The sequence below is a fragment of the Bradysia coprophila genome, unplaced genomic scaffold (assembly GCF_014529535.1).
Source record: "Bradysia coprophila strain Holo2 unplaced genomic scaffold, BU_Bcop_v1 contig_297, whole genome shotgun sequence".
In the NCBI taxonomy this organism is placed as follows: domain Eukaryota; kingdom Metazoa; phylum Arthropoda; class Insecta; order Diptera; family Sciaridae; genus Bradysia; species Bradysia coprophila.
In genome coordinates, this window is record NW_023503555.1 from 2096167 (window position 1) to 2109213 (window position 13047).

Here is a 13047-nt window from a genome sequence, read left to right on the forward strand (position 1 = left end):
CCCTGTACAATGTATCGTGCTTTGGTGCTTTCACTGCCAGTAGTTCACCGTCAACTTTTAGTCTTAGCACCACCCCAAAATTTCGTTCGCCGACAGTAACGGCAGAACTCGTTGGGAGTATAACTAGATCAATGGAAACTTTTGAGATCCGATTGGGACCAAAATAACTTACTATTTGGAAAAAGCGCGTCTTTAGGGACAAATTCAATAATATCCGTATCGAACTTAAAGATCGTCTAAATGGTTAAAGACAAGAAACTTATAGTTAATCGAAAGACATCCATCACATAAGGTAAATATTTGAAGGCACAGACCACAAATACACACCAAACTTACTTCAACATTCAATAAATATCCATTGCAACAAAAAATCAATCAAAATTTCCGAATGTGAATTACCGTCTGTATGATGCACCGTTATAGCAAGTGCATTTTGAATGATTGTTTTATTTTTATCTTTTATTTCCAAAAATACATCTCCCTAAAACCGTTATTAAAAGTATTTAATGAATGTGTAATATTAATGCATGGGATATAGCATTGGTCGGCACTAACAGTAGAGATGTATGTACCGCACACCCCACTGCAAATAAACATTAATTAAATATGAAAATGCAAAAAAATAAAATATCCGTCGAAGGGATCCGAAATGAGAAATTATTGAAATGGGGTGGAAATGCACATGTTTATTGTTTATGGATATTATTAGCTGTGTACAGTTGGGGTAGAGTCTGTGTGCTTGTGCTATGTGTGCATGTTCTCGGTTGGGTAATATGGTTTAATCTCGATGCGATTATCAAGTTTTGTGGATGTTTGAAAGGTATACAAAGAAGAAAATTGTTGAATAAATTATTTGAAAGTATCGATATCTTCGTAGGTCTTTGGTTGCTAGGCGAAGGCCGTAATATATAATACACATCGTGAGCCTAATTAAGTACTTCCGTCGAGATTCATACTATGTTTTATCTTTTATGATTCTGAGCGGCATAAATGTACTTTATGCAACTCAGCATCATAATGTTCGAAAATTGCGAACTTTAGATGCCTCTGTTGCATAAAACGTTGTACGAATCTCGGTGCAAAGTACTTTATTGGGCTCACGATGTGTATTATGACACACGGCCTTCGGCCTCGTGTCATAATTACACATCTAGAGCCTAATAAAGCACTTTGCACTCGATGTCATAAATAACTATTTCGCAATTCCGGCCCATAATCACCTTTCCATGCATCCATTTAATGTCGTTTTGAAGGCTAAATTTTTATAAATAAAAATCTTGCGTTGACCAGAAATCGAACCCCCGACACCAAAAGGTTTTTGAACACAAAGCAGCGACTATAGCCATTCGGCTATAGAGTCACACAATTATACCGAACGTATTGTTGAAGCTTATATACAAAGCATTGACTGCTCGATTTCATTCAACGCGTCTCTTCACATCACATTGCAATTTATATTATAATGCAGCCTTCGTTGAAGGTAATAGGTTCTTTAGCGTCCAGGAATACAGTGAAACGACATTAAATGGATGCACAGAAAGGTGATGATTATGGACCGGAATTGCGAAAATAACCATTATGCAATTCAGTGATGATATTTGTAACTTGCGCCTCCTGTGATCAATGTCTAATGAACGTATTTTATCGCACTAGTGCGATAAAGGATTTGCAATGGATTTGCAAAGCCACGTGTTACTGAAGTCACACTAAAATTATCTTCGGTATTTATTCGATTTTCTTTGTTGCATAAAACGTATGCAACACGAATCGTATGCTGGTATACTAGGTCCCACCTTTTGGGCGGGTCAGATCCCCTTAACTGACAATTTTCTCAATAAATTTTTGATCAATTTCATTGTATTTAATGCAAAAGCCTACTTATTCCAGCTGCTTTGAAACGTGCCAAATCAAGTTTCGATGTACAAATCAAATCCAACACCAAATGACGAGCCAAGGAAAGCAGGCAAGGAAATGTCTTGAAGTCTTCTTATTCCAAGACCACCTACGTTAATTGGTAAAGTTGCTTGCGTCCATTTGTTGTGATTCAAATCTACATTCAGATCTAATTTCATTATCAAATGCTGAAAAAAAATCTTTAAATTTCCATGCCGAAGATCAAATAAAGTAACTTTGGGATTACAAAACCGTTTCGGAGAAGGAATAATGACGTATGCGAATTTAGAAATTTCAAACGTTCGAACATTACCTTCACTTTGCACAAAACTTTTTCTGCAAATTTTTTGAAACTTTCTTCGATAAATGGATAATTTATATTTTCCTTGAATACAACGCGGATTCCAGGACAAAGTGCATTGAACTTCAAATATATTTCTTCGTCGACTGAGCCTGAACAAAAGAATATTTCACATTTCGATGGATTAACTTTGAGACCAAACTTCTCTGTCTTGTCAAGATCGTGATATGCTACTTCGGGCTAATCGCACACACTGCTGATTTTCTAGTTTTCAGACATTTTCAAAGTATTTTTCTGGTTGATATGCATTGCTTTGCATAATGTTTCAATTTGGTATAAAATGCTTGAGCTTACGATGTGTTTTTAAAGGCACGTGTAACTCGGTCTGGGAAATTCATATATATAAGGGAACTACTTTCTTTGTCTCTAAAAATGTATAGTGTGTTTCTTCGTAGTGTCTACATCTTCAATAATTTTAATTTCAGTGTTACATCAGTTTTTACTTTGTGAACTGCGGAAACATTTGGATTCTCCAAAAAAAATTTGATAATTCAAACAGAAACCAACATAATGTTCAAATTTACCTACAAAATGCAGGTGCTACTTCCTAAGCAACCAATTTGATTAACTTTACGCAATTCTGGAACAAACAACAGTCCCAATAACGTGGTCAGTAACGCATTTATGAATCCTAACAACGTATTTGGTTGATTTCGATTGCGACACAGTACCAGCAGCCCTTGCCGAGACGGTCTACATATGTAAATTATCAAGCAGGTATCACCGCCAAAGTTTATTTGCTTTATAATTTTCATAGTTGTCTTTTCGGTCGATGATAATGCACATCCAGATGCTGTCGGACTGACGATGGTGTAGCTAAATTGTGTCTTATTCGAGGAATCAAAGTTTTGGATTTGCATACAACAACCAGTTGATTGAATATCAACCGACAATGTGTTATCAATTCCGATTGTCCAGGTATTTTGCTCGCAATCGAGAACGGTTGCTGAAGTATAGATCACGTAGTATGTTCCACTCAATTCCTAACGTGACAACAAAATGCAATGAGTTTCAAAAAAATACCCATTTTCGAGTAACGAAATTTTACTTTTGTTAATCCAACGTTGTTCACATAAGTGCTTAAAAGGCAGCGTATTTGACCGTTGACATTGTAAATTGTTAATAGCACCAGTAAAATTCGTAACATTTTCCGATTTAGATTTTATGATTATTCAGAAAACTTTTAAATTAACTTTTTTCCAGTCGAAGATCTTGTAGTTTTATACCCCATTATTATACACCTATGTCAGTCGTGAGTAGGAACTTTTTCAATCGTGACCATAACATCAATTAACGATTTCAGTTATTTTCATAACCGATACGTCAATGGACGTTTTCTGCAAATGATGTGAGAATTATCAATCCGAGGCGAAGCCGAGATTTTGCAAAAGATGTGAAAATTGTCAACCCTCAGGCAAAACAGATATTGACAATATATCGTCAATGAAATATTTCTCACTGCAGTGTACCTACCAAATTTTAGAACATTGAGGACTAGCCTAAGAGTACCTGAAAAGTGATAGAAATGGGGACAGTGCTGTCTTGAACTGGGAGTAAGAACTTTAAATCTCTCTCCCTTAATGAGAACTTCACTTCGTTTACTCACCGTTTTAAACAAAATTCATCTCAGTCTTTCTGTCTCTCCCTTTCCATTGTAGTAGCGTAAACGGTGGGTAAACTGAGTGTGTTGTGTTTTGCGTTTTAGACACTTTTGGTGTAGGCTGACAAAACTATTAGCAACTATTCTCGTTTTCCTACAGTCTTATGAACTCAAGAAAAAGTATGCAATTTTTAGAAGTCGTAAATTCCAATGAAAAACAGGCGGTCATCTCATTTTTCAATCTTAAATTCCAACACTTTAGCCTTCAGCGTAAGAGTGACATCGATTTCATTGGTTCCAAGATTTTTAGTGCTGATTATTTATCATTATATTAAAATATGTTAACAGCAGCCTACCGATACCGGCGGTAGCGATAGTTTAGAATTAAGTATTTATTATAACACAGATCGGTAGAACGTTGGCAGAAGATTTTGACATCAGGTAAAATATCCTCTCAAAATTGTGGAGTTAAATGCTTATAATGATGAAACGGGTTTTGCTTGAAAGATAGTTTTTTTTAATTAGGATGAATGCACAACAAATTCAGATTTATTTTTGAAATGTAAACAGGATCGATTATAAGGCTCTAAACAACAGGTCATGTCAACCTGAGATCTGATTTGACCTGCAACTGAATTGATAAATTGCTTGAGAATTTTTGAAAATTTCAGGTCAGCCTTAGCCTGAAACCTGACCTGACTGGCTTTAAGAATTCAGGTTCAGTTTCTCAAATCACTGTCAAATCAGATAATTTAGTTAAAGTCGACTTTTTTGCTTGATTCCTAACATTTTGTTTCTATTGAACTGCAGTTGTCGATTTGGCATTTTAGGTGGTAGTCCCGTTAGTTGCAGGACTAGTTCCGTCAGTAGTAGATTCGCCAGATGAAGTGTCTGTTTCGCTAGATGAAGTGTCGGTTTCGCTAGATGAAGTGTCGGTTTCGCTAGATGAAGTGTCTGTTCCGTTAGTTGCAGATCCGCTAGTAGATTCTAATAGTTGAGTTAAATCTTCTCCTATGGTTTCAAAATCGTCATTCTCTAAATCAATTTCTCCGATTGCTGTAACAGTAACAACTAGTTTGTCTGAGCAGGACTCGTTGAACTTTTCGAAAATAATTGAAAGAGAGGATATTACTTGGAAACATACAAAAGCAATTGTTGTGGCGATTGATTGGAGAAAAGAAATAGCGGTTGTTGCAGCTACTGAGGTGTCTGATGACAATGAATTTATCACAATTGTAAAAACTGCCCAAAGATCAACTAAATATTCTATGAGAGTACAGACAGCCAAATCAATCTGGATTGAAAACTGAGAAGCAGTGCTTGTTCCGTTATTTGCAGATCCGCCACTTGACGTGTCTGTTCCGTTCGTTGCAGATCCGCCGCTTGAAGTGCCTGTTCCGGTTGTTGCAGATCCACCACCTGAAGTGTCTGTTCCGTTGGTTGCAGATCCACCACTTGAAGTGTCTGTTCCGTTAGTTGCAGATCCACCGCCTGAAGTGTCTGTTCCGTTTGTTGCAGATCCACCACCTGAAGTGTCTGTTCCGTTGGTTGCAGATCCACCACTTGAAGTGTCTGTTCCGTTAGTTGCAGATCCACCGCCTGAAGTGTCTGTTCCGTTAGTTGCACACCCACCGCTTGAGGTTTCAGATTCTTTAGCAGACGTTAGTAACAGTTTGAAAATAATACTTATTGCCTTACTAACACTGGTCAGAGAGGAATCAACTTTACCACCCATAGCTGGTACATCAGCTTTCAGTACTGCACAATTCTTTCCGATGGTGTCGAAGAGACTTGAAACATTTTCAGATGCTTTACTTACTACCTCCGTCGCCGTTCCATTCTCAATTGCTTCTGGATCAAGATCTGACGTAATGTCTGACTTCGTTTTTTCGCATTCCTTAGTGGTTGTTTCTAAATCGACTGAGCTCACGGATTTAAATATGATCGTTAAGCTTGCAGAAAATTCAATACACACACTTCCGAGTATTTTACTACCACCATTAACTTTCTCAATTGTCGCATCAATTGCGGTAGACAAATCTTTGGTTATTTCACTCTCTTCCAACGATGCTTCAGTTGAAACGGATGTCACCATACCGAGTAGAGATTTCACCATTTGTAGAATCTGGCTCAGGAAAGCTTCGGAAGCAGAAACAGCGTCAGCTGCACTACTTCCGGCAGCCGGCTTTGCAGATCCTGTAACTGAATTCATCGATTGGAACACATTTTGAAGAGCCATTATTAAACTTTTTATAGACATGTCAACCTCTTTTCCGCTAGCTGCAGAGTCGCCAGTTGCTGGGTCCGTACCGTCAGCCGCAGATCCATCAGCTGAAGTGTCTGTTCCGTTAGTTGCAGGTTCACTAGACGAAGTATCGGTTCCGTTAGTTGTGGATCCATCAGCTGAAGTGTCCGTTGCGTTAGTTGCAGGTCCACCTGATGAAGTATCGGTTCCGTTAGTTGCGGATCCGCTAGACGACGACGTGTCTGTTCCGTTTGTCGCGGCTTCAGTTTCAGTGCTGGTGCCGTTAGTTGCAGAGCCGCAACTTCCGCTTGCTTTACCTACAGCATCAAAGACTTTCCCAAAAGCTGATGATAGTCCTTTAATTGCCGGATTAACAACATCAGAACATGTTGGAAAGTCATAAGAAATTTGTTCTGTCACTTCGAAGACCACATTGAATTCAACAGTAACTTTTGCTTTGGCTGCACTACATTGTTCTTTAATTGGCCCACTATCTTTTTTAAGACTCGAACACAAACCTTCAAAAATACCGAACAGCGCTTTCAACAATGCAATTAATCCCTTCAAATCACATTTTGGTTTGGCTAGTGGTATCTCCGGTGGTTTGTTAATTACTAGATCCGGATTGGAAGGCGTTGGTACTTTGGGTGCAGTTGGAACTTTGACGCTCTTAGATCCTCCTGAGGCTGCAGACACTTGTTTAGTGTGTTGAGTCATCTTAAAGTTTATTCGGGCCTGTACATCTTTGGAAAACTGACCGATGGTAGTGGCACTATTTATGTCCTATGAATAGTAGCAATTAGCAATACCACAATAAATCAATTTTCTCATTTCTTTTCACGGCACTTACCTTTGCGACACAGCAAAGTAGCAATAAAGTAAGAAACTTCATTGTGATAAAATCGACAAGAAATTCTAATAAAACATTGATACGTTGGCGCCGTGGTACTCTCCTTTTATAAGAAAATTTTTCTGATATCACGAATATCATCAATACATAACAGATGTGTCGATGATCAATCTGCCTAAAAAAATGCAAACAATTAATTCACAAACTTCTCGAGCTAACTGTGTGGTTGGTACATAACACTCGCAAGTGCAAACGTGGTCCATCTAATAAGAGTTGGTATATCTGTTGTTACTGGTAAGCTTTAGCCCTTATCCATAACTTTCAATCAAAGCTTCATGTCCACCGTCAGATTAAGCTCATTAACTTGTTACAGACGACAAGTATATGCTCAGTATTATCATCGGTTATATTACTTCTATCGATCAAAGTAATTTTGAAAGGTTTAGATTTCAAATCTTGTACTTCAATAAACTTGTATTTTAATGTATAAAGGACCATATTACCCAGAGCTTGTTATTATTTCTGTTATTTCATTATCGATAACTTTCAGATAACAGATGAATAATCGTATGACAGGCTAGGCAATTGGAAAAAGGTCATCGTTCATTGAATTGACCAATCTGGCTTGGGATTAAATCAACTTTAACTGAACAATGAACCTGCTCCGAGTGTCTCATCTCGTAAAATGGCAGATAATCAGACGTTTTGATTCTTAATTGACTGACCAACCAACAAGATATTGGAAATCAGAATTATTTCTCATTTTACTACGAGAAGCTCAATTATAGATCATTCAAATAGTGCGCACGACAAAAGCACTATTTCTCAGACCACTCTCCACATAGAAAGGATAAAATACAAATTTATGAAGCATTGATACGACCTCACTCCAGGGACTATTTTTGAGAAATAAATAAGAATAAATTAAAACAAAAAATTTATGACATTTTCTACAAGCTGGAGATCTGAAAATAGTACTGCCCTTCCTCATGACCCATTAGCTGCTATAATTTTCCAAACTGCATTCACTCTGAGCTTGTTCTCGGATGGTTTCGTTACTGTTAACGTTTCTGCTCCATTTGTCAACACCGGTAGGACACATGAATCAAACACTTTCCTTTTCAGACTGTTGTTCATTTTGCTTTTAAAAAGTTTTCCTTCTTCCAATCCTTCTTTTGACCTCTGCCGTCTGATTGTCAATTTTGATGTCCATCATGATTTTTGTCTTCGATAAGTTGATTTTGAGACCGATTTTGCTCGATTTCTTCGTTCAGCTGTTGTAACATGACTTGTGATTGGTCCTGATGCGTTGCAGACTCGATTATTAGTCCCATAGAAATGCTGCATGCTCAAAATTTAATCTCGATTTAATTGTACAAACATTCTGCCAAAACTGTAATACTCGAAAAAGTGTTTGTTGATGATAGTTGTTGCGTTTGTATTTATTACTCAAAAAAAAAAGTTTTCGCAATATTTTGGCACGGGAGCATCTGGTTCACCTGAATTCGAGGTTGTTTAATGCAAATAAAATAGTAAAAATAATTCGCTGCTATGAAGTTAGTTTTATAGATTTAAAATATGGAATTTCTTAGTTATCTTACTTACGTTGCAACCTTGAACATCTAGAATGTGACTGATATTTTGAACAGCTTGCGCCATATCCATTATGTCTAAAAAAGCTTATAAAACTTTGACGCAGGAAACAACATGAGCAATGAGTTTGAATTTTAGGTAATGAGGAATGTCGCGTTGTTTTGCTAAGAGAAGCCAAGATTTGTGGCGAAATAAATATTTAATTCCGGATAAATCTCAAAATGATTGGTTTTCATTTTAAAACAATACAAACATTTAATAGCTACCTTCTTGACCTTTCGTAGATAGCAAGCGTTTCACCAGAATTTTTGTCGAATCTGTTATTTGTTTGATGATCAGCGTTTTTACGCAATATTTAAACAAAATCTTTTACTTCATTTGTTTCAACTTTTATTTTACTATAAAATTCTGCATTTTAGCTAGATCTTTTTGCTTATTTTGTCGTTAATGTCGATCGCAGATGACATAGACAACAGGCGGGACGTTGAACTGTCTGGATCTTTTAATTAGAGAAATAGTGGCAGCAACCTTACAACATAAATTTACGGCGGTATAACATTTACATGACTTTGGCGACTAAAATAGTGGCAATGGAATTAGTTGTGTTTAAGAGTGACGGTGGTAAAGTGCCAAAAATATCTTTCACTTCATTTTAATTGAGAAATAATCGAGAAGTTATTGTATTCTATACCATTTTTGTTGCGAATCTAAATGAATTACGTAAATGCTGCAATGTATAGTGGTAGATACTGGTATATCGTTGTTTGAATGACTAATTCATCGGCAAATATTTTTTGGAAAATGTACAAAAGAATCGTATTTAATCAATCTGTTTTGGAATTTTAAGCAACGTTTCTTCCTTCAATGCCATTTGTAATCATGCGCAAATTGGAACAGTAATTCAATTTCAATAAAATGTGAACCGAAAGTTCTTTCCGACTGCAACACCTGTCCAAATATTTTCCATTTAAACAACGCAATCAATTATGCGATAATCGTCAAACTAAAAATGAAATTCTTTTCACATATTTCTGTCCCGAAAACCGTGTTTTTCATCAATCCAGTCCTAAGCATGTAAATATTTATTGCATTAGGGTATTGGGAAAAACACTGAACAACTAGCTTTTCACACTTTCTTTGAACGTTCTATTCTAACCTAAATTAGTAAATCTGTTATCTTTACGTATGGCCGAAGCCAGCTTTACAAATTAGACAAGTATATGCGATGCATGAAAATTCCGAATGAGAAACTTGAAAACCTGGGGTGTGGCAGGGCAATGTTAAATTTACATTTTTCAAAGCAATTACGACTACGACAACTTACAAACAGCTGACGGCCATACTATCACCATAAAAACTGAAAGATTGAAACTTTGGCGCTTTAACGAAAAACTAGCGAAGTAAAAGAGGCTGCATAATTGGTTGATCAGAAGAAGTAGTAGATTCGATACTGAAAACACGTTATAAGCATTTGTGTATCAAAGGTTAATTTAAGAAAAACCTTTAGGAACGTAAAGGAAAAAGTATCTGGCACAGTATTTACATCAAAATGATTCTTTTCTTTGATACCGACAAACTGCAAGAATAAATTGTGTTTGCAGTCGTCCGAACCAACAGAAATAAATTTTGTTTACTGCTTACCCCATTGTGTACTTCATAGAGCTTTGACTATCGGTTTTACACGAAACAAACAAAAACAATCATGTAGCCCCAAGGATATTCTTTGATTGTTATTTTATCCATATAAATATTCCTCATCGAATGAACGAACACGTAGGCGACCTTAAGATAATAGATTGGTATATTGATTCAAGTATCTTTAAATATTGAAATAATGTTCCGTATTTTGCGTTGACGACAGTCAGTTGAGACATTAATAAAGACTTGTACCTACATTTAAATACAGCTGTAGGCTAGAGTAAAAAAATCTACAAAATGGGAATAGAAAAGGAATCGTCGTCGTCGAACGGAAACATAATTAAATATTAATAAAAGAAAATCGGAAAAAATATTTTTTTTAAACATTTTATTGTTATGCACGACATGATATGTAAGGCAGAGGAAAAAAAAGAATGGAACAGCGAAAAAGCAGTCGTATATGGAGGTTATCACCGCATGGCGCCGGAAAAACATTTCTTTCGTTTTTTGAGGAAAATTTCAAGTAACAGTCACGCAAATCTAATATGGCTGTGATGTTAAAATCAGAGACCGAACAGGGTGATAATAAGACACGGAATATACAAATTAGATTGATTAACGGCTTATTGCTTTTTTATATCCATCAAGAATATCAACATAGCAAGGATAAAGGAATACTTTTACTTTATCTATCACGAATAGATGGAAAAATAGAACAAAGTAAAGAAAAACGTTTCATAGGTTGCACCTTGTGGCAAAACTTTCTTCAGATTTTACGTGAAATACAAATGTGTTCTTGAATAAAACCGACGATATTGCGCTGAAGAACGGTAAAAACTTTTAGGGAAAATTCAAAATTCAATTTTGTTCCACGTTAACCAGGCGTTTTTTGAAAGCATTAGTTGAGAGTGTTGCGGATTTTAATGAATATTGCATCGGATTCATAAAACCGATCGAAGATCAACACTTTAACAGGGTTTAGTTTGTATGTGCGGACTAGTTGAAAATCAGAGGAATCATGTCTAAATTTCACTGACATTGACTGTAGAAAATTATTGTTCTTCTATCTATTTCAAAATTTTCGCCTGCAGGGGCCACTTCCAATTTCACTTCCTTTCTGCTATATAACCTAAAGTGAAACGTTAAAACACAACATTTGTTCAAAAGCCCATTTTACTTCTTAGCAGCCAAGAGAGATCTAGCCTTAGAATGTCCTATATATACCAACAGTTTATACTAATCCCACGATATTTGTAATCTTCTATTCGGACTTCCAGTGAGGGAAGTATATCAGTCGCAAGCTCAAATCTCCATCTCTATACCAGTAAAAGAGTACTCATCTTGTAACGGACAGGTTGCCTTAGTGGTAACGTTCTGGCCTTCCACCAAGAATGCTGGGACTCAAGTCCTGATGGGGACAATTTCGCATGAGATTGTTCTTGAATAGCATACAAGTGAAACCCGAAAACACACCTTAGCTTCATGATTTGGGTTGGTTCCTCCAACCCAACGTACTGGAAACAGAAGAATGACGTCACATACGATGAATTCTGTGTACATAATATCTAAGTCTAACATAAGGCGGAGATATAACTAGTATAATTAGCACCACATATCTGATGTACTCTGTGTTATATGTCTGGTTCGTTAGTAATGACTGAACACATTGCCTATCTTATTGGACATTGTACATTATGCATACTACAACGATACGACTTATTCTATCTGAAGAATCGAGAAATGCAGAAGCACAAGGCCCAGCGTATGAGGCGACTTGGAAAATCACAAGTGCGCTTTTAATAATTTTATTGAATTTGCTTTATTGTCGCCTTTCAATAGAGCCTTTTTGTCGCCATTTCTTCTCTTTATGCACCTTTTCCTACTTTTCACAGAAACGCCTTTTAGTAGCCAGTCCAGCCCTGGTGGCGTAGTTCTAGAATAGTACTCATGGCTTCAATGGAAAACTCGGAAATTAATTTCCTAAATATTAGTGAAGATTGACACATTTTTTAGAAAAGCGTACCAACAACGTCCTATATTTCATATTCACTGTAAACGATTTGATTTACAAACTTTTTTACTAAGCTTCTCGAAACCTAATTTAGAATCCCATTAGAGACATTGCTGAAACGTCGAACATTGACAAAATTCAACCTTTATGTAACCTAATAAATGGGAAGCAATTTTATGGCAACTTTATCACAATATTTTCCTTAATTTAAAGGTAATAAATTTATACATCGACTACACGAAGCACTACATAATATCGAAAGGTAAATATCAGAGACAGTAAATCAAATTACATTGCGACCAATGTTTCGCAATTTAACGTAAAATGATACTCCGACCTAGGTCTTTATAATTTATGTATAACCTGTGCTACACATTGTGCTACACACATTTCACGACAACATCCTTTCGCAAATGTATATCATCGAACATTCATTTTATCACTTTATGTGTACTCTGCTGATGGTTTAATATTGGAACACGCGGTATACATTACATATTGTTAAAGAACGATGTTGGATGTTTGTAGAAATAAAACCAAAAAAAAATTTCAAATAAAATATTGAAAGGGTAGAGGAAGAGCACGAGAGATTGGTATGACATTGAAGTGTTCTGACACTTTTGAGCACATCTTCAATGAACCAAATTGCCATCAAGGTATAAGTATAATATTCAATATTGTTAATGTTTGTAATTCAATTAAAATTCGATCTACCTGGGAAATTTGCTGTTCTGGATTTTCAATACTGTTGCGTACATTAATTATTTCTGAGATCGAATTAATTTTTAATTCACTAAAATTTACCGTACCCAAAAAGTGTACGACCTGCTAAACACAGTTCCACTTTCCGTTAAAA

General features: G+C 36.2%; 2 protein-coding genes across 2 annotated transcripts; both read right to left on the minus strand.

Moving 5' to 3' along the window:
* Window positions 1–2654: 2654 nt before the first annotated feature.
* On the minus strand, window positions 2655–3438 carry LOC119078830. Its single transcript, XM_037186537.1, has 2 exons — window positions 3303–3438; window positions 2655–3237 (listed from the first exon to the last, which is right to left on the minus strand). Exons 1-2 carry the CDS (start codon window positions 3399–3401, stop codon window positions 2779–2781), a joined length of 558 nt encoding a protein of 185 aa, XP_037042432.1. The 5' UTR covers window positions 3402–3438; the 3' UTR covers window positions 2655–2778.
* Window positions 3439–4355: 917 nt separating this feature from the next.
* On the minus strand, window positions 4356–7022 carry LOC119078823 (serine-rich adhesin for platelets-like). The gene is made up of 2 exons (XM_037186530.1): window positions 6950–7022; window positions 4356–6882 (listed from the first exon to the last, which is right to left on the minus strand). Exons 1-2 carry the CDS (start codon window positions 6989–6991, stop codon window positions 4681–4683), a joined length of 2244 nt encoding a protein of 747 aa, XP_037042425.1. The 5' UTR covers window positions 6992–7022; the 3' UTR covers window positions 4356–4680.
* Window positions 7023–13047: the final 6025 nt, after the last annotated feature.

Excerpts from the sequence above, each read along its gene's own strand:
- LOC119078830 (XM_037186537.1), bottom strand. The coding sequence starts at position 3,401 with ATGTTACGAATTTTACTGGTGCTATTAACAATTTACAATGTCAACGGT. Across the intron at positions 3,238-3,302 it reads ACAACGTTGGATTAACAAAA|GAATTGAGTGGAACATACTA; the intron begins GTAAAATTTCGT and ends TTGTCACGTTAG.
- LOC119078823 (XM_037186530.1), bottom strand. The coding sequence starts at position 6,991 with ATGAAGTTTCTTACTTTATTGCTACTTTGCTGTGTCGCAAAG. Across the intron at positions 6,883-6,949 it reads TACTTTGCTGTGTCGCAAAG|GACATAAATAGTGCCACTAC; the intron begins GTAAGTGCCGTG and ends TACTATTCATAG.